Here is a 22234-nt window from a genome sequence, read left to right as displayed (position 1 = left end):
TCCCACCTACTGGGGAGGCTGAGGCAGGAGGATCACTTGAGCCCAGGAGTTCATGGCTGCACTGAGCTATGATCATGCCATTGCATTCCAGCCTAGGGCAACAGAGCAGGACCCTGTCTCAAAAAAAAAAAAAAAAAGTTATACTGTATTGTTTCGGGAATAACAACAAGAAAAGAAGTCTGTACAATGTTCAGTACAGACCCAATTTTTTTCCCCTGAATATTTTTTGATCTGCAGTTGGTTAAATCTGTGAATGTGGAGCCTGTGGATGTGAAGGGCCAACTGTATATGTAGGGTTCCATTTTATTTGCAGTTTCAGGCATCCACTGGAGGTCTTGGAAGTACCTTCCTCAGATACGGGCAACTCCTGTATTGACAGTAGAGTCCAGGTGTCTTTTTGTATTTATTTCCTTTGTATTTCCAGTCATTGTCGATTCTACTTTCTTATTACCTCTAATCTAAACATCTTGCAGTTGACTCCTGTAAGATTTCAACCTCTTCCCTCTTCCAGCCCATTCTCTATGCTGCTGTCAGGATTATTTTTCTAAAATATAGATTGCTTATATCACTTCTACCCAGAAACTTTAACTTTTTCCTGTCTATAGCAGCACTTCCAGTAGAAATATGCCACAAACTAATATGTAATCTTAAGTTTACTAGTGGCTACATCTAAAAAAGTAAAATGCAACTGATGCAATTTTAATTAATATATTTAACCCAGTAGGATCTAAAATATTTATTTATTTATTTTTGAGACAGAGTCTCACTCTGTTGCCCAGGCGAGATAGAGTGAGTGCCGTGACATCAGCCTAGCTCATAGCAACCTCAAACTCCTGAGCTCAAGCGATCCTCCTGTCTCAGCCTCCCGAGTAGCTGGGACTACAGGCATGCACCACCATGCCCGGCTAATTTTTTTCTATATATATTTTTAGCTGTCCAGCTAATTTCTTTCTATTTTTAGTAGAGATGGGGTCTCGCTCTTGCTCAGGCTGGTCTCGAACTCCTGAGCTCAAATGATCCGCCCACCTCGGCCTCCCAGAGTGCTAGGATTACAGGCATGATCCACCACGCCCGGCCTAAAATATTTAAATATGTTCAGTATAAAACTATTACTAAGACATTTTACAGTTTTTCTGTTGTCTGTACTAAATTTTTGGAATCCAGAGTATATTTTACACTTAACAGCAAGTACATCTCAGTCCAAACTGGCCACATTTCAAACTCCATAGCCTGTGGCTAGTGACTCCCCTGGTAGACGGCACCTGTCTGTGGCATTCTCAGACTGGCATTCTGGGCCTTCTGCTCATACCTTGCATTTTCAACTTGTCCCTGCTCACCCAAGCCCCAGCCACATCCGGTAGTCTGCCATTCTTTTCCTCTCATTTCCCTTCCTTGCCTGTGGACATCTGACTGACCCACCAGGGCCTATATCTGGACGCCACTTCATCTTTGTGGTGTCCTGTAAGCACTAACCACTCACTCCTTACCCTCCCATAGCAGCATTTATGGGAGCCATTTGTCTGGTTCCTGTGTGAGAAGTCTAGCTCCCCACTAGGAGGGGAGCTTCTTAGAGGCAGGCTGTGTCTCCCCTGGCCCTCTTACTCCCAGCGCAGTGTACGTGATGTGATAGTACAGTGAGCCCTCCATTTGTTCTTGGGGATATTCTTATCCTTTGCTGTTTGATAGGTGCACCGCTGACATCTTTGGGATCTTAAGCAATCTCTCCTTTAACAGTTATTTTCTTTACCTTTGAAATGTATTCTGAGTGAAATTTCCCTTTGTATCTGGATCAGTTCCACTGTTTAAAAGGTATTCTTGCTCTTTGTTATCTGAAGCTTTTGCTTATGCAAGAGAGGACATATTAATAACCTAGTATGAATAAAACTAGGTTTCAAATATACGTGTGATAGGCTATTCTGGTTTTAGCCTTATTCTGATCCCAAATGTGACTCTTCACTCTTTTATAGCTTGTTCTTTGTAAGTAAATTACAGATGTATGCTGCATTAAGCCTTTTTCCCCACACTTTTATTGAAAAGTTTATATGCTTTTTGAATTTCCTTTTCCCTTAAAGAGATTTGGCCAGTCGAATTTTGCCTGGCATCATTTGCCCATGTAAAAAGCTAACAGGTGCCTGAAAGGTTGTGCTCTATTCTGGGAGAAATCTGATTAATGTTGAAGGTCTGTGTCAGGTCAGACTCAACCTGCTGACAGATTATTTAGTGAGTGCCAGGATCAACTCTAAACGTTATCTCAGATTTTAATGGTTTTCTTGTGAAGGGCATTTTAGATGAAACCAATTTGTGTTTAAAGTTAATTGTGGCTGTTGGACCAGAGACTGGTTAAGAAGAAATTCTTTTCTGGAGCAGGCAGTAATTTGAAAAGAAGGAATGATTCATCAGATGATGTGGCAAGGACTGTAATTGTATTCTGTGTTTTAACATAAAGTGTTGCATTTTACATTGTGCTGAAATCTTACCCCCAGTGAAATAAGAATTCCTTAAAAGAAGTTCCGATTAAACTATCTTAAATTCTTGTAATAGTTTCCCAGATCGCTTCACAGCTGCTTAAAAAACATAGAGTAAAATGTGATACTTATTCCTGGTAAGGTAGATCTCTAGTCATTCCTGATACTTCTCTTTTCCTCACCCTGACCCCCCAAATCCACATGTGAGTCCTGTTTCACAGATCCCGAATGAGTGTGCCCTATAACCTCACTGCCAGCATTTCACAACTGAAACAAATCACTTACTCGGCCTCCTGCTCCTACTCTCGCTCTCCACACAGCAGGCAGAAGGGTCTTTATCTTTTTAAACTTGATTATTATCATCTTCATTATTATTATTTAAACTTTGTATTATAGAAAATTTCAAATATATATCAAAGTAGAGAGATGAGAGTACTTCTCATTCAACCTCAGCACTGATACACTCATGCCCAATCTTGTTTCATCTACGCCTCCATCACACCCCCTTCAATCCCCCAGTTACTTTGAAACAAATTCCAAATTTTGTATCATTTAATCAGCTTGTTTGAAATTGCCCCGAAGTGGAATTTTGCTTATTGGTTGGTTGCATAAGGTAGGGAAAGTTGCTGTCCAGTGGTGATAAAGTTGTCACCCTCTTTTCTGTCTTGCAATCTTGTTTCTTCTTACTTTTTGAGAATATGTTCCCTTTCCGTTTGATAACTGCCATCCCCAGAAAAACAGAGTTTCGCATGTCTGTTTCATGTTAGGCTTGTTTTTCAAGGGTATATACACAGACACTGTCCTACTTTTGTACCAAAAGTACAAGATGTGTATGAAAGTTGAATGTACAAAAACGTAGATGTGTATATGGGGAAGATGTTTCATGCTCAGAAAGTCTTACAGATTATAAAATTCCTGTTTTTTAACATCATATGCTTGTGACAAAAATAAAATTCAAACAATAGAGAATGGTATGAAGTATAATAAAAGGCAAAATTTCCCCTTTTGTTCATTGATCGTTTTCAGTTTCTTATTTCCAAAGTAAGTATTGTTAATTTCTTATAGATCCTTCTGGAAAGGCCATTTAAAGCCTGAATAATGTATATTTGACATTTTCTCTCAGTTTCTTTGAATTTAGTAGACAGAAATTGATTTTAATGTTGAAAAGAATAGCTTGGTGTTTTGCAAGGGGTTTGAATGGAAGATTGTATGATGTTGGCTTTGATGTTTTATTGATCTTTTTAAACACTAGTTTCCTCTTGATAGAGGAACCTTAGGGAAGCCTTAAGGAGACTGTGAACTCAACAACTCTGGACCTGTGAAAATCTCTATACTAGTGCTATCCAACAGAGATATTATGCGAGCCACATATGTAATTTAAATTTTCCTGGTATTTACATTAAATAAAAAGAAAGGTGAAATTAATTTTAATGATATATTCCCTTTAGTTCATTATATCCATACTATTACTTCAGTATGTAATCAATATATAAATTAAGGAAAAATTTTACTTATTTTGCTCATACTAAGGTTTCAAAATCCAGTGTGTATCTTATTTATACTTACAGCACATTTCAGTTTGAACCAGCCCCATTTAAAGTGCTCATTAGTAATATGTGGTAATGGCTATCGTATTGGACAGCACCGCCCTGTACAGGGTAGTGGTTATCTCTTAGGGAGGAGGACAGGGGATAGGATATGTGCTCAATTTTGTTCTTTATTTCACAGTTACTGACCAATATTTGACGCTTTTGGTGTTCTTAATGATTGCCAGCTCTGACTCAGTTGTGTTATCACTAACATCAGCACTTTTTTAAAAATCAGTTTTCATTCTTATAAATACAACAAAGTGTTAATAACTCACATACTTTTATACAAAAATGATAATCCAGCTGAAAGGGAACTCTTGGCTGTTAGGCAATGCCACCCTGTGGTAGCTCAAAAGTTTATTCATCAAATATATGAAAGACCAAATACTAAGTAGACAATGTGGCTTAGAAATATTAGTGTATAATAAATACATTAAACCTGAGCACTTTTTATTTTGAATTTGGGGGTAAATATATGTACTAGCATCTAGTGAACTTAACTGTTAGGAGGAGACAGGGGCAAGAATTCCTGAGAAGTTGGTAAGACTGTTGTTTAATTTGTTTTTTTGTTTTTATTTTTTAGGGGTTGCAGATGGTGTAGGAGGATGGAGAGACTATGGAGTTGATCCGTCTCAGTTCTCAGGGACTTTAATGCGAACGTGTGAACGTTTAGTAAAAGAAGGACGGTTCGTACCAAGTAATCCCATTGGAATTCTCACCACAAGCTACTGTGAGTTGCTGCAAAATAAAGTACCTTTGCTTGGTAAGTAGATATCCTATGTGTTTTCATCTTTAAAGAAGCCCACTAAGGCCGGTGTAGTGGCTCACACCTGTAGTCCCACCTACTCAGGAGGCGGAGGCAGGAGGATCCCTTGAGCCCAGGAGTTTGAAGTTACAGTGAGCTATGATGATGCCACTGGACCATAGCCTGGGCAACACAGTGAGACCCTGTCTCAAAACAAAACAAAACAAAACACACCACCACAAAACCAAACCAAACCACCCACTAAATGGCTAAAACAAAACCAAGAAAATAATTTATCAGCCTGGCTTTTTTCTGAGGCTCTTCCTACTAAGCAGAGTTTTGTAGAGAAGCTGTAGGATAACCAGAATACTTAGTACTACTTGGAGGGAATGTAAATAGGTAGTACAACCACTTTGGAAAACAACTTGATATTACCAAATACAGTTAAACATGAATGTATAGTATGCCCCAACAATCCCACTTACAGATATTTACCCTAGACCAAGGAAAGTCTTGCACATCTATAAACCAAGAGATAGGTCCTAGCAACGTGTCAATAACAGCAGAAAACTGGGAACAGCCTAAAAGTCTATCAGTAGGAGAAAAATGCATTGTGAAAAGGAATGACTTCAAGCTACAGGCAATATTCAGGAACGTGTTGTGAATGGAAAAGATTCCCTAACAGTCTGATTCCATATATTTCAGGTTCGGAAACATTAAAAGTTAAAACTGTATTGTTTAGAGATTCTGAAATATGGTAAAAGAAGAAAGAAGAGCAAGAGGTTGTAATGGAAGAAGTGGGTAGGATCTGATCTGCAGCATTCATTTGATTACCTATGATGAGTTCAAGTTGCAGACAGTTACCCCAGACTGCTAGCAGCTGATTAGTTCATGAACTAGCTTGGCACAAATTAGATCTCTGTTAATCTTGTATTAGAAAACTTACAACCAAATACCTGGGGTTTGTTTATCTGGAATGCTAGTGGAGCATCCTTTGGCCAAGCTTCTACATTTGTTTGTTAAATGGTTTCCTGGGAACATACCCAGCCTTCTAAGCAGGCTCTCAGAAAGGGTATTATTAAGTTTCTGCTAATTGCCAGCGTCTTTCTGGTTACTAGAAGGCCTCTTTTCCAGTCACCATCCACATTAAAATCAGCCTCTGTTCAGTGTTAATGGGAAGTGCCACAGTTGTAGAATTTGCCTTCAATTTAAATCCTTTGTAAGAAGGGGTTTTTTTTTTATCACTGCTGTCTTCTTTGTGCTGTGATTAGCCAGCTTGTTTTCCTCCTAACTGAAGAGAAATTTTCTCTTGCAGTTTCGGTATATACTGCTTTGTCTTAATGTCCCCCGTTTTGGACATGTAATCTGGGGATTGCCTGACACATTGAAGCATTCTACATTCTATTCCTAGCACCTGTTGTAGACTTGCTGTATTACTTTGGGCAACCGCTTAACCTGTGACTTCCTTGCATCATATGTTAAATGAAGGGAGAGCCCTTGGACACAAATTCTAGGGGGCTGCCTCCTGTGTGTTCCCAGGAGTCCCTCCTCTGATACCATCTCTCCCCCTGACTCCCCATCATTTACTTTGACTTGGGACAACCAGTTACAAAACACATAACTATCCTGATTTTGTACTTTAAAAGCTTTGTGTTTTTTGCTGTTTTTTTCCCTATTCCTGCTTCCCTTCCTATTCACCCTCATGTAATTAGGAGATATTAATAAAATTAATTTCAGGACATATTAGAGGTTTTCTTACATTGAATATTATTATTACTTTTTTCTCCTGAAAGACATTTTGAAATAATTCTTTGTTACCGTGTTTGACAAACATACACGTCTCTCACAAAATCTATACATCTCTAGGTTGTTTGTAATTAAACTAAAGCATATTTTGGCAAAGATAGGCTGCTGGATTTTACTGAACTTTAGTTAGATATAATTGTAAGTAATAATAACCTTATAAGATTAGGTAATCTTTTTTTTAAATCCAGCAATTGCTAAAAAGCCTCCAAAGGAATCCCAGTCCCAATGAAGTTATCCCTTTCTCTGCAGCACAAAAGCCTTAGTAGTAGTTTACAAAATAAGGGGCTGAGGGATAAAAATATTTCCGTTTTAGTGTGAGAGATTTGCCTGGGTGCCTGTCTGTGTGGGTCAGCAGTCTGAACACCCAGCACTGCCGTTCTCAGCGCCTCTTTTCTTGCTCTCGTTTGCCTGCTTGTTCCTCTTCACACGAGGATGATGAACTTTTTTCCCAACGTTAGGCTTTCTGGGCCTGAGCCACTTGCACATGTCGGCAATCTGAGGAGGCAAAGGAGGGGAGCATAAGCTTCAAGCCCAGATGATTCTGTAAGGCTGGGCTTGCATTCTTTGGTGCTGCTTTGGATACTAAAGCTTAGTCACTCACCAGGACCATTTTGATTCTAACTGAGCGAGTTACTGCCACAGGGGTAGCAAAATGCTAGCCTGGGTTTGTCAGTGACTAATTATGAGTCAACATCAGTCCTCCTTGCAGCAGAATTTTCAAGGCTTTGCCACTCTGTTAAGTTTTCATTCTTAGTTAGAACTTAATGCCATCAGCTTTCAGAAGATCTTTTGGGTGGTAATTCTGTTAATGATAAATGGTTGGAGTTTTTATGTGCTGAGTTAGGAAGGAAAGGTAGTAAATCTTTACTGTAAGCTATGGAGCAGGTTATCAACAGCACTACCAGTGAGTTTCCTGTGTTTTTCCTCTGACATTTAATAGATAGGGACTAGATGGCTTAGCATTAGTGTCAGGTTAGTACCAATGCATGTACTATAGATAACAAGGAAATGGAATTTCTAAATAATTAGGATGAGAAAGATGTATATCTTAAGTATTTTTAAATTATTAAGTTATGCATTTTTTATTGAGTCAAAATTAATAACAAATGAAAGGATGGGAAATTTGTATTCGTGCAGAGAAAGGTTTTTCACACAAAGATTAACATTAAAAGTAGTAAAATGTTTGTTTATTTTTCCAAGAAAGAGAGAGAAAAGGAGGGAGTGACCATGGCACATGGAGGAAGGAAGTGCCCTACATCTGAGGAAAAGATATTTGGAGTTTTTAAAGGGTAAAAATGGCTTATTTCCCCATCTGCTTCAGCAGACTGATAACAGAAAGGGCTGTGAAGCTGCTGCAGGTGTTCTTTCTTTATTTTTTTTCTCTTTTTTTCTGTGAGGACAGTTTATCTGAGTCCCTGAAATGTGTTTTTGTCAGGAACAGAGGCAGAGAGTTGGAGTGGGGAGCTCACACCTGTGCTGTCTGCTTAGGGCTCTTCAAGGCTGAGGGACAAACTCTAAGAGATAACAAGTTAGGCCACAGGTGTTTAAAGCAAAACAAGGGGCTGGTAGTTGTGAGTTTTTTCTTTAAAGATGCAATTACGTGTTACGAATTTATTTCCCTTACTTTCTGTTAGTTTATTTTCTTCTGTTAGATAGATTATTAGTAAGGCCACCTTTCAACAAATATTACACATAATCCCACTAAGAAAACTATTAATATTTTATTTTTATGGTCCCAGATTTTTTTCTATGTATGTGCATAGGATAATAACTTGACTTGAGTCTACTGTGTGCTCTCAGCAACTGCATGGGGGTAGATACATAGGTACTTAATTTTATTCCTCATTTTCTTAGGAAGAAACCGGCCTAGAGAATAAGTGACTTGCCTAGAGAATAAGTGACTTGCCCATGGTCACACAGCTAGAAAATGATGCCATACTGGGTTTAGCACAGCTCATTCCACAGCCTGTTTCCTTTTGCTCTTAACTATCAACAGTTTAGACTTTACCTAGTAGACTTTACTCTTTTTGATGTACAATTCTTTAAGTTTTGACATCCTTTTTGTTGTTGTTAAGAAAAGTTTAATACTAGTTTATAATCTATTTATTTCACTTAAATTATCATCTTTCCTTTTCAAATATATTTCTTTAACATAATTTTAATGGCTAGCAAATAGCTAACACTATCTGTTGTAAGTGTTTGATATGATTTAACTAATTTTAATCCTTAGAAACAACTCTATGAGGTAGTTACTGTTGTCCCTATTTTTATAGGTGAGGAAACTGAGACACAGAGAGGTTAAGTAATTTGTTCCAACTCACATAGCAGGCAAGTAGCAGAGCTAGGATTCAGGGGCAGGCTGATTCTGGAGTCTTCTAAGTATTACATGATAGTAGATAGCTTTGCACTATATGAATGTAGTGTAATTTATGTAACAACTCCTTTAATTTTAGATGTTTAGATTATTTCCAGTTCTTCCTGATCTTAAACAATGTTTTTGTACTTAAGTTTTGTTTGCCACTCTGATTATTTTGTTAGGATTACTTCTCACAGGTAGAATTGCTAGATCAAAGGACACAGGTACATTTTTCAGCGCTATGTTGCCCTTCAGAAAGGTTAATTTTACTCTTCATCATCACAGAACGAGAGTGAATATATTCTCTGCACTTTTGCCAACACCACACATTATCTTCTTTTGACTCTTATTAAACTAATAGGCAAAAGGAGTTACTAGTTGAGATGATCATTTTTTCCACATATTTACAGACTATTTACATTTATTTGTTGGTCAGCTGACAATTTTTCTGTTGTACCATTTTTCTGGTAGAGGTAGGTATAGATCTAAATTTTATCATGTGAAAGTGATGTCTACTGGTTGTATAGTCAGTCCTTTAGTCTGGGGAAGATGGTGCGAGCCGTGCACAGCAGAAGCATGAAGAATTCTTTGCTGCTTGGAATGTGGGTTCTTCCCTCTGGACATCAGAAGTCTCTGAACAGTGAACAGGTTGATTCCACAAGCTACCTGCAAAAATTGGTCTTGTTACTTCATATTGAGTCATTATAGTAAAAGTTCTTCGTGGCCTCAACAGATGGAAATTAAAATTGCATTTATGTGCCCTGTCGTAAATGTTAGTGAATTTCATGGAGAAGGCTTCCTGCCAGTGACTAATGAGAAATGTTGGGAAAGCATAACATTCTCATCGTGGCATTTAAGTATTAAAACTTAGTATCTTACAAACATACTTTTGAGCATTTGGCATAGATTATAGCACTGTTGAAATGAGATAGCGTGATTAAATACTAGTTATTTTTATTGATTTTGATCTCTGCAAATGGAAGACTTCCGATCATTAGTGGCTCACTTACCATGTATAATGTAAGCTCCTTTTTCTTTCCCACCTGTTGACCCTGATCAGGTTATTATTGACATTTACTGGGGATGTGGAGAATAAGAAAGGTTCTGTTAAGGGAAAGGAGATTGAAATTATGGCACGTTGCTTTTTGGGGGTTATGTGATTAAAATGTGTATGCAGAGGAAGCCTAGGAAGAGAAAATAAATGGAGATCATTTTTGTTTCTAGGTAGCAGCACTGCCTGCATCGTGGTGCTGGACAGAACTAGCCACCGATTGCACACAGCAAACCTGGGCGATTCAGGCTTTCTGGTTGTCAGGGGTGGCGAAGTTGTGCACCGATCAGATGAGCAGCAGCATTACTTCAACACTCCATTCCAGCTCTCGATTGCTCCCCCAGAGGCCGAGGGAGTTGTCTTGAGTGACAGGTAATCTCCCCTCTCAGCCAGGAGGTGTGAGCATGAGCTCATCCACAGGTCCCTTCCTGTCCCTCTTGAATGCAGTGAAGATAGGCATTTTCCATTTTAATGTGAGAAAAGAAGACACATTGAGAATGTTGTCATCAAAAGGACTTTTTAGTTTGACTTTGAAAGCTGTTTTGCTTGAACTAGATAATAAAGCTAAATTAAATTCTGATAAATACCCAGTCATTTGACAAGACTGAAATACTGTTTCTGGTTTACAGAATATCAATTTTTCATACCAGTACCACATGGTACATACAGTATATTTGTTAAATTGTGCTGGAGAAGTGAGTCACTGTTCATGCATGCCATTGCCTGTGCAAGATGTAGCATACATTGCTAGGGAAGAACACAGGCAGATAACTGCTTTATTTATTAGAATAACTTCCTGATTCTTTGGACCTTCTACTACCATGCATCAAATAGAACTTATAGGAAATGAAATAAAAAATGGTCTTGGATATGTTCTTTGTAATGTTTTTGAGGTGTTCTTTTTCTTTCTGACGTCTTCTCTCAGTTCATTTTTAAATTGTCAAGAACCTTCTGGCCAGTGCAGTGGCTCATGCCTACAATCCCAGCATTTTGGGAGGCTGAGGTAGGACGATCGCTTGAGCCCAGGAGTTCAAGGTTGCAGTGAGCTATAATGACACCACTGCACTCTAACCTGGGCAACAGGCCGAGACCTTGTCTCCAAAAAAAGAAAGAAAAAAGCAAAAACCTTCCACGATAATTGGTACTTTTTTCTCTTTGAATTAACTTTTATAGTTTCTTTTCTTAGATAAGTGTCCAGAGTAAGGCTAAGACCATCTCAGATTTCACTGCCTTTAGTGACCTTATAGAACATGGCACAAGTATCATTGGCAATTCATAAATGTTATTAAATGGGTAGTGAACCTTTTGTAAAAATAGAAGCATTCTAGGAAGTGCTTGTTGTCTCTACTTAATAGCTCCTATTAAACCAGTTCTTAAGTCCAGACTTAAGATATAATGATTATTACTGCCATCTTTTAAACTGGAATGAGCATATTATATAATTAGGTATTCAGTATTGCCCATCTAAAAGTCTGCTGCTGGCTTCTAGAGAGGGGAAAGCACTTTTTACTTTCAGATTTGGGCAGATTACCATAATTGGAAGAATATTTGATTATAGGTTCTTTTTTAGTTGGCTTTAATACACTTTACTATTAGCCATATGGGAGTGGGGAGAACTCAGATCCCCAAAGCTTCAATAGATACCAAGCTCAGATAACAGTTTTTGGAAAATAGTACTTTAATTTTCCTTCATTTGACTCTTCTTGTTTTGGCTTGTAACTGCTGGAGTGGCCCTGCCATATCTCACACACTGTCTTTGGGACAGTCTGTTTAGGGCAGCACTCTGTGGGCCTGCCAGCGAGGTGGAGGTGGCTTCCCCTGGAGCCCAGAGACAGCTCGCAAGCATGTGATTTCGGCTCGTGTTTCAGTGCAGTCAAAAGTTTCCAGCAGCACAGTATGTTCAATCAAAATGGGCAAAACTGCAGCTGGCGGAACACCAAGCTCATGGGTGGGAGTATTAGGAGAGGACGAACTGTCCAATGGGAGCAAGACTCTCACAGGCAGAATAGCAAAAGACGCTCCTAGGGAAAGAAAAACCTCAGCATAAAATAGAGCTTCAGTGCCAACCTGGTCATTAATCTACACTTCTAATCTTGATTAGTTTTCAAAGACTGAGCAGATGAGTGTGTCTTGCATTGTTTCTCTTTATTCCAGGGAAGGAATCGACCTGATTTCTACCAGTTTTACAGTCTTTTTTTTTTTTCCCCTGCTGCATGAATCTTTTTATTTATTTGTCACTCTATCTACAGAATTTTATTTTAACCTTAACTTACAGGTTTTCCTTTAATATCTGTCGTTACAAAGTATTTATTGTATAAATGTACAAGTGAAAGTTTGTTCTCTGCAACAGCACGTCACAAAACTTGAGATGTGCCACTTTTTTCCTCAGTTAAGTGAAGATGAACCAGAAATGTTCTTAATACACTTTGTGTAAATTTCCAGCAGGCCTGAGTGGTTTTGTTTGTTTTTATGCTTTCTTTTCACAAATTGTGTAACATGTCACTTACACAAGTGTTGAGGTTTTTCTGTCAAGCCTTATGGTGCTTTGGCCAAGACCCCTCCATTCCGGGTCAATGTCTGCATTTTTTTTCCTGGCTCCTGTTTCCTAATTACATGTTAAGGCAGATTATTGGATCTCATCTTGCCCTCCCCTTATAAACCCAGAAACAGTGAAACTGGCTTTCAGAAATGGCTGAGAACCAGCCTCAGAGGAGTCCATGAACTCTGACTATATCATCTTTTCTCCCCACCTAGCATTTCCCCGTTCTCATCTCTGCTTTCATTAGGCATTATCTGAGGAAAAGATCTCCCATCTGTGTTTTAAAAAGTTATACACAAAAAAATGTAGTGAGGCCGGGCGTGCTGGCTCACGCCTGTAATCCTAGCACTCTGGGAGGCTGCGGCGGGAGGATCGCTCAAGGTCAGGAGTTCGAGACCAGCCTGAGCAAGAGCGAGACCCCCGTCTCTACTAAAAATAGAAAGAAATTATCTGGACAACTAAAAATATATATATATATAGAAAAAATTAGCCAGGCATGGTGGCACATGCCTGTAGTCCCAGCCACTCGGGAGGCTGAGGCAGGAGGATTGCTTGAGCCCAGCAGTTTCAGGTTGCTGTGAGCTAGGCTGACGCCACAGCACTCTAGCCCAGGCAACAGAGCGAGACTCTGTCTCAAAAAAAAATAAGTAAATAAAAATAATGAGAAATCTAACTCCTATCCCTGCCCCCAGTCACACATTCTCTCCTCAGGGGAGCTGCTGGGAGCAGTTTCTTTGACTCTCTCCAGATTTATTCTCTGCATATAGAATAATCTACATCTGTGTGTCTTCCTGCCTTTTTTTTTTTTTTTCCAGAAATGGTAAAAACAAACACTTTGTTTTCTTCCCATAACAATATATTCAAGAGTTTTTCCCCAGTTTGGAAGGTCACATACTTTATACCTTCATTCTTTAGTCATTGAATAGATACTTCTTGACTTACCGTGTGCCCGGCACCTTTGTGACCCATGGGAGACACGCAGTCCTTACTATGCCATTGTAGATACTTCCTGTGAATTACTTCTTACAGGACCGGTATGCTTGTCTCCGTGGGTGCTCAGCACCCTCAGAGCCAGATTGAAGCGTGCAGGGTAACTGGTGAGTGAAAAATGAATAAGAGAGGATGGAATTTGGCTCTAAAGAATTAGGAAATAAACACATTTGTTTTAGAGGCATGTTAGAGAAGAGAATCCTTCTTCCTTTTAAGCCACATATGACTAATCATCAGACTTAGTTTTATTTGGCAGTTTCAGTTAAACTTTTGAAACATTTATATTAGAGTTTTCAATTAATTTTTTCAGGGTTAGGAATTTCAGAATGACTTTTTTAAAAAATTGGCTCCATTATTACAAATTAGTTTTTCTTAAAGAAGCCTTATTGCATTGTAAAATATTGCCTGTAGGAAACTTTGAGCTGTATCTCTAGGCTTTCTTAACTTTGCCCCTCTGTCCTTGCCACAGCCCAGATGCTGCTGATAGTACCTCTTTCGATGTCCAGTTAGGAGACATTATCCTGACAGCAACAGATGGACTCTTTGACAACATGCCTGATTATATGATCCTTCAGGAGCTAAAAAAGTTAAAGGTAATTAACTCAAAGGTTAGCCTTTGGAAAGGCCCTCTCTGGACAGCTGAGTTTTATTGACTCAGTTGCCTCTTTGTAGTTGTGGAAAAGAATATTTTGTGAACTTTAGAAAAATAATAATAGTTCTAATCTTTCAAGCAATTGTAAACGCAAATATTCACCATTGGAGAACTTGCGGAGAAAAGAGGCTTCCCACTCAAGCCCTTCACAGGGGTGGTAAAAGTAGGAAAAGTCCAGATGAAGACATTTCTTGTTTGTGCTTTTATTTGTATTTTAATGATGTTTAATAGTGTTGGGTCCTGGTTACGTTTTTCTCCTCTTACTCTTATAACACACCCAGCAGGTGTTGAGGCTGGGAAAGATAGGAAACAGCCAAACCAGAGCCAGCCAAGGGCAGCAGGCAGCTAGGAGCCTTGATGTGGCCTGAGCTGTCACCAGTTATGAAACAGTGCAGGCTTCTCCCATACAGAGGGTGGAACGAAGTAACAACCAGGCTTTCCATATATTCCTGGCTTTATGAATGTACTAACTCTGGAAAAAATGAATCTTTTCTCATGATTCTTTAACTCTGAACGGTATGACTTTAGGGTAGGTGTCTTAAAACTGTTTAAGCAATATTTTCCTCACCTGTAAATGAGGAGCATTAATGGTCCTATTTTATAGGGTTACAGTAAGGATTGATTAAGACCGTATGTAGAAATCCTTGGCCCTATGCCTTATCTGCAGCCTTCAGTCGACGTTAGATGCTTGTTTGGTGACGGTGGTGAGCAGAAATGACATGTCCCTGCCTGCATGGAGCTTACATTCTAGTGGAGAAAAACAGATAATACAGAAAAGTTAATCTGATGTAATGTTGATGGTTAATAAGAAAAATAAAGCAGATAAAGGAATAGAGAGTAGCGGGTGCTGCTACTCCAGATAGATTGGTCAGGGAAGGCCTCTTTGAGGAGGTGACATTGAAGCAGAGACCTGATGTTGTATAAGTAATATATTGTTACTTATACTGAAACCTTAGAATGTTAGAGCTGAAATGGACCTCGTGTTCCCATCCCATTTTATAGATGAAGAAGTTGAAGCAGCAAGGATAAAGGTGTGGCTCAAGATGACACAGCTAGACAGAAATCTTTCATCATGATATAAAATTCTGAAGGTATTTTCAGTAGGGCAACTGGCAGCTCTTCCTTGGAGAGCAAACTGTGGTTGGCCAGGGGTGCAATCCCGAGCAGGGAAATTTTTGAGGTCAGCCTTAAAATGGTATCAGAATCTGCCCTTTGAATCTATCCATTTTAGCACGAATACCTTAAGAATTTGAAATGGGGAAAAGCAAAATGAAAATCCAAATTCAGGGTCCAAGGCCACCCTAGCAAAGGACTTTCTGATTGATATCCTGTGCAGGCAGCACTGGCATAATGTTTTAATGTATTCTCTAACTAGAATAAAACTTCAAGCCTGGCATGATGGCTCATGCCTGTAATCCTAGCACATTGAGAAGCTGAGGTGGGAGGATGGCTTGAGGCTGGGAGTCTGAGACCAGCCTGAGCAAAAGTGAGACCCTGTCTCTACAAAAAATAGAAAAATTAGCTGGGTGTGGTGTCGTGCACCTATAGTCTCAGCTACCTGGAAGGCTGGGGCAGGAGGATCGCTTGAGCCCAGGAGTTGAGGTTGCAGTGAGTTATGATGACACCACTGCACTCTAGTCCAGGTGACAGAGGGAGACTCTGTCTCAAAAAAAAAAAAAAAAACAAACCTAAAAAACTTCAATAGTGGAAAATGTGGTTAGATAAATGTTACTGTCTTAAAAAGTGATAATTTGCAAGAAATATACTTCCATGCAGAAATCATGTGAGGCATTATGGTAAAAATAACTCCCTCACCCTTTCATCTTAGAATTCAAATTTTGAGAGTATACAACAGACTGCAAGAAGCATTGCTGAGCAAGCTCACGAGCTGGCCTATGATCCAAATTATATGTCACCTTTTGCACAGTTTGCATGTGACAACGGATTGAATGTGAGAGGTAAGCTTTCTTTGGGCAGGTCATAGGGACTAACTGAGGACATCATGTCAGTGGAGCGGGAGTGTTCTGGGCTCTGGGGTGGGACTGGGTAGGTGTCCTCTCCTAGCCTCCCAGCTGTGCACCAGTGGCCTTGAGCAAGGTCAGGAGAGTGAGAGCAAGTGCATGTGGTCAGGCCTTCCCCTCAGAGGGTGCCCTTCAGAACCGGACTTCATTGGCTACAGAGGCAGGCAGAACCTGAAGCCCTTTATTGCCACCACCACCCTGTTTGGACCTGAGCCCGGAAGGCCTCCAAGCTCTGCCTGGAGGGCTTGGACGGACATTCCTGACGGTTTAACATTCTGCCCTTCACGTGTCTGACATTTCACTTCTCCCTTCCTCTGGCTTTGTGGGACTCGTTGACAGTATTTGCCTGCCAAATTGCCACAGGTTTTGAAAAAGGAAGCAATGTGAAACTGTCCTTGACTGAAGAGTCCTTCTATCTCCTGCATGATATGTGACTTTGGGAGCAAGCCAGTGAGTGGCTCAGTCTCAGGGCAGGACCTGTTGGTGCTAGCAGATCAGAACTAGTGGAATTGGTCAGTTTCTTGCTGATGTAATGTTATGACATGTAAAACATTTCTTAGCCCTCCAGGAAATGTTAAAATAGAAAAAGGCACATGCCATAGCTGTTTGGCAGATTAGAATGCAAGGCTATTCCTAGTTTCAAAACATTGGATATATTTGTCCAAATTAGGATTGTGGGTAGAAGCTTGTAACTCTCTCCTCAGATTTACTGTGATTGATGTAAACAGAGGATGTACTGGCCACTTTAACAAAGCTCCTGTTCTAGACGAGCAGGGAAGGTTTTGGGGGTGTTGGTTTGTCTTTCAGTTTCAGTTAAGTTACATGTAGTTTCTTGATGTTTTTTGTTTAACTATTTTTCTTTTTTCTACTGGGGGTATATTGACAAACCTAAAGTGCAAACATCCGTCTCCTAGTACCTATGTAGACCCACGGTTTTTATTATTGACTTTTCCTTTTAAAATACACTAATTTATCTGTGTTGTAGGTGGAAAGCCAGATGACATTACCGTCCTTCTTTCAATAGTGGCTGAGTATACAGACTGACTCACCGAGGTGTCAACTCCTGCCTTTCCTTTCATCATCCTAAATTTCCCCTGCCGTGTGTGCTGATCCTGCTGGCAGGACCACGTTTCTTTGCCACTGATCTCAATGGCCAGTGATGTAAGCCTTTTGCCTGTCTTTTTGAGACCCTTTGAGATCCTTGTTGAGAACCACTACTGTCATTGACTAGCTCATGTCTGCCGGCAGCAATTGAAGAGAATCAAGATTTGAAGATTGGCCTTCATTTCCCATTGTCCTTTCCATGATGAGGATGGAGGTGTTCAAAGCCACTGTGGCTATTACTTTTCAAAAGTAGTTGAAGCATTGAAAATTAGTAATGTTGGTAAAGTGAATTCAAAATTACAGTGTGCTAAAGGGATTTTAAAAGTCTAACACAAATCGTACATAATGATACATCCATGAGAAGCATACATTATTCATCAAAAGAAATGTTACACGTGTACTACACAAGCATAGTCTTTGTTATGATGATTGGGTGTGGCTTTATGTTTTCATTATAAACTCCTATTTTTCAGGGGCTTATAATTCTGCTCTAAAACATTGCTCTGGGCTATAAAATTTTGATCCCAGGAGCTTTTTTGTTACAGATTAGAAGGAAAATTCATTTTAGTTCCATGGATGCAAATATGTCATGCTTTAAAAAAAAAAAAAAAGTGCTTGTGTTCCTATGAATAAAGTTTTGGCAGTTTGTTGATTAGCCTAAATCACAGGCTGTGGCCTGATCTCCCAGAGGGGTGGGGGAGACTCCATACCAATATTTTTCAATGGAAATACTACTCAAGACTGTAAAACTCCTCAAAGCCTAAAAATTTAATGTTACGGCTAAAATTCCTCCCAGCTGTCTGATAGGACGCCCCTGTATGGTAGTACTAGGCTCACAGGCCTAATGGGTTCAGAATAGACAGCTGTAACTGAATTTTCTTGGCTTTTAATGGTCATGCTACCTACCCATAGTCTTACTCTCAGACCTTTTATTAGTAGCCTTGCTTTCTGTAGAGCATGCACTAAATCCCGTGAGTCCATGTGGGAAGAGCACCATGTGCAGTGGCAGCAGCACAGAATTCCACGAGCAAGACTCCTAGTGATGATCTGACATTTGCAATTGCCCCCAACAGAAATTTAGGGGTTTCTGAATCAAGCTTAATGTTTACAGTTTCCAGATAGCCATTTTGCAGTGTATATTTCCTTATAAAACTACCCCGCATTCAGTTTTCCCATTATCTGCAAGCTCAAACTTATTTTTAAGGTTTGTGTACAAGTTGACTGCTGTAAAGATATATATTTTTGGGTCAGTTTTTTTCCTTCATTAACTTGGTGGTAGAAAAATATATATACTTAGAGATCCTTAAATTAAAGCCATGTTTTATATATAAGTCAGGTAACATTGGTGTATAGATGAGAATGCAATTAAACCGGATGAGAATCTACTTGAGAATATAGAAAGTCTTTTTCTCTAAAGGAGATACTGACTCCCTGGTTTATTGCATTAAAACTTATGTTTGAGGTTACCTCAACTTGTTTTAAAAGATTTTGTTTTGTGAATTTGTACTGTATATTTGAGTAACTGTCAAGCTTTTGTTTTATTTAAAATTGTTTAACATGTACCATGTACATGTCATTACTATATTTCAATGCATCATGCTTGTAACAGGCATTTCATTTATAATAAGAATGAGTTATTCATTTGTAAGCCGTTCAGTAATTTATCTACTATTCCTAAATTGGCATAATGTTAGATATCTATTTTGAATCACCTTTAATTACATGTCAGAATGCCTTAACTACCCTAACTTGACAAAACAGAATTCTTTGATAAAGGAGATGGGGAGGGGAGGGTGTGGAGGGAGACTATTTAAATAAGGAGAAGTCATCATGCTCTGATAAAATATGGAAGCATGAGTGGCAAGTGGTGGGGTATTTATTTTGCACAAATTATTTGCAGTCTCTGTATTTTAAAAGTAAAGGAAGTTGCATCCAGAAGAAGGGTTTTGTTGGAAGGAATACATTTATATTAGGACCGACAACTTCAGCTCTTTTGTTTGGGTTTTTAATTAATTTTGGTCAGAAGTTTGTAGCCTTATTTGTGATCTGGATATATTTTGGATTCATTTTCCAATGCCTACATTTAATTCCTGGTAAGAGCAGAGCTGGTCAAATTACTGGTTTCTCTCTGCTCCCATTTAACCTACCAAACACAATCTTTGTAAGCTAGATTGGTGGTGGTTTACATAACTCATTTAACCAACTTTTTTGAGAAATGATTGTTAGAAATCGACAGTGTGTTTGTTCCAGTGACACTGAAAATAGTGGGACAAGAATTGAGTTTCACAGTGGAATTGACTTTGAACCTGGCCTGTAGATTAGTGACATAAAATATTTTCTCCATTTTCTTCTTCCCCCTGTCCTTTTTGTGCTATGCACTTAATTTGATGACTGCTGGGTGTCAGGGGGAGTGCTGCTTAACAAGTAACTCTCCTCCTACTCTTAGTGGTCAGAGACTGTATTGGACCCATAGTAGAATTTTTCCAGGTCACAGACCCAAGCTTCCACGGAGTGTGACTCAGCTATACCACTTGGTGGGTCTGATTCTGAACCCGATGTGTGTTAATTGTAAATCAAGCAGTATGCACACGTGAGCGCGCGCGCACACACACACACTTGCCTCATGTAATGGACTTTTATAACAAAAGAGAAAATTTGGATTTCTAAATTACAAATGGCAAATTATTTATCCCTCTCTGGATGCACCAAAGACCAGTAAAGTTTATAGCTTTTCCATCTATATTTATAAAGCAATACTGTATTATAAAAATCAATATTTTTATCACATGCTTGAAATTTTTATTTTGTTCTGTTTTAAAATGTGCACTCTAAACATATCAGAACCTTATTTCTTCCTATGAACTTAAGCTGCCTGCGCACAAAAAAAAATCTTACCAAATGGAGATGCAGTGGAGTCCATAGGCTCTTAAAAACTGAAAGAAGAAATGAGGGGGGGAGAAAACAAGTTATGTGTCCTGAATTACTGTACTCGCTTGACATGGTTGATGGGTACTAAATCACAGAAGAATCCATTCCAGGTGTGAATGTCTGGGGGTTGGGCTGTGTCTAGATTAGAAGCTCGATTTTAAGCTTTGCATGATGGGAGAGCGTGCTCTCTTATCAGCTGCTTTTGTTCTGGATCGAACAGTAGCCTGAAGATGGAAACCACCTTCAGTACCACCGGCCCACCACATCTAGTAACAAGGTAGGAATCGTGGGGATTTGCTGAGTCAGCTTTGAGTGTTTGGGAGATTGTAAACAAGACTGGCTAGAACTGTAAACGTTTGTACTTGTGGATGAGTTCATGGTTCCTTGTCACCTTATACCAGCTATCTTTGGTAGAAGCTACAGCATTCAGTTTCTCTGGAAACTGTATCATATTTTTTGCATTTAACCAATTTTACAATATCAACCAAAATCTGCTCATAAAACAAAATGTGAAGCAGAAAATATTTAGATTCTATTTGTAAAAAAAAAAATTTAATTTCTTTGCAAAATCGAACTTCTCAACTAAGAAGTGTCTGTGTCAAAATTTTAACTGTTAGCAGGTAGTTTGTGGCAAAGATGGCTAAATAATGAAGCAAATTTGAATCTGTGTATACTAATGAGCTGCTTTTTTCTGTTGAGACTATCATTATTTGTCTTACCCAAGACGCAATTACCTGAATTGGATGTCTGAAATATAAACTTATGCAGGAATAGTTCTGTAAATACATTTAAATAAACTGTAAAGATATTTAATAAATATAGTATTTATACTAATCTGTATACTCCTTTTGGTTTGAATAGTAACTAAATAAGACACCAGCCTTTGATACTGAGTTTGTTGGTCTCTATCAAGTCCTCATGTCAGTCTAGCAGTGAATCTGTACTTCAGAGCTGTCATTTTCCGTCCATTACTCTAACTGCCTTAGCTCTTTTCACCAGCTGGTTTACTACATCACTTAGCTTCCTCAAAAATTCATCAAAACAGACTGACAATTGAACATAAAATATAGAGGTTTTCCCAGCTGAGGCTTTGCACCTACCAAACAGTATAGAGTGAAGCTACCCAAAAAATCTGGTGTACAGTCACACATCACTTAACAGGAGGGATATGTTCCGAGAAATGTGTGGGTAAGCAATGTGGAGTCACTGTGAACATCACAGAGTGAATTACACAAACCTACCAGTGTAGCCTACTACACACCTAGGCTATCTAGTGTGGCCTGTTGGTCCTGGGCTACAAACCTGTTCAGGATGTTACTGTACTGAATACTGTAGGCAGCTGTAGCACAATGGTAAAGATTTATGTGTCAAAACAAAAGGTACAGTAAAAATATGGTATAAATAACATTAAAAAATGGTATACCTATATAGGGCTGCTCCATTATGATCTTAGGAGACCACCGTCATCTGTGTGGTCAGTTGACTGAAAAGTTACACAGTGCACGATCGTATTTAAACTTAGCACTCTTGTATCTGGGTTCTAAAATCCAAAGTGTATACAATTTAACAGTGTAACCAGATTGTTACTGATGATGATGCTTTCAAGACCTGGAAATGAACTGGAAACTTCATCTTCAGTAAAGAGATCCTACAGTGTTACTCCTGTGTATAAAAACTCTCTGTGGACCAGGCCTGGTGGCTCACAGCTATAATCCCAGCACTCTGGGAGCCCAGGGCGGGAGGATCACTTGAGGTCAGGAGTTCCAGACCAGCCTGAGCAAGAGCGAGACCCTGTCTCTACCAAAAGTAGAAAAAATTAGCTGGGCACAGTAGCGTGTGCCTGTAGTCCCAGCTACTTGGGAGGTTGAAGCAGGAGGAGGATCACTTGAGCCCAGGAGTTTAAGGTTGCAGTGAGCTCTGAAGACACTACTGCACTCTAGCCAGGGCGACAGAGCAAGACTCTGCCAAAAAAAACAAACAAACAAAAA

At 39.2% G+C, this 22234-nt stretch overlaps 1 protein-coding gene across 1 annotated transcript in view; it reads left to right on the top strand.

The window, feature by feature from the left end:
- The window catches only part of PPTC7 (protein phosphatase targeting COQ7), a 40676-nt gene extending 19596 nt beyond the window's left edge, over positions 1-21080 (top strand). The window contains exons 2-6 of the mRNA XM_069497163.1: positions 4638-4817; positions 10186-10384; positions 14011-14134; positions 16022-16151; positions 17200-21080. Of these exons, the coding sequence (XP_069353264.1) occupies positions 4638-4817; positions 10186-10384; positions 14011-14134; positions 16022-16151; positions 17200-17258 (692 nt within the window). The 3' untranslated portion in view covers positions 17259-21080. The remainder of the gene's footprint in view (positions 1-4637; positions 4818-10185; positions 10385-14010; positions 14135-16021; positions 16152-17199) is intronic.
- Positions 21081-22234: the final 1154 nt, after the last annotated feature.

Source organism: Eulemur rufifrons, chromosome 21 (genome assembly GCF_041146395.1).
Source record: "Eulemur rufifrons isolate Redbay chromosome 21, OSU_ERuf_1, whole genome shotgun sequence".
In the NCBI taxonomy this organism is placed as follows: domain Eukaryota; kingdom Metazoa; phylum Chordata; class Mammalia; order Primates; family Lemuridae; genus Eulemur; species Eulemur rufifrons.
Note: the sequence above shows the minus strand (reverse complement) of the source record. Positions and strands in the feature narration are given on the sequence as shown.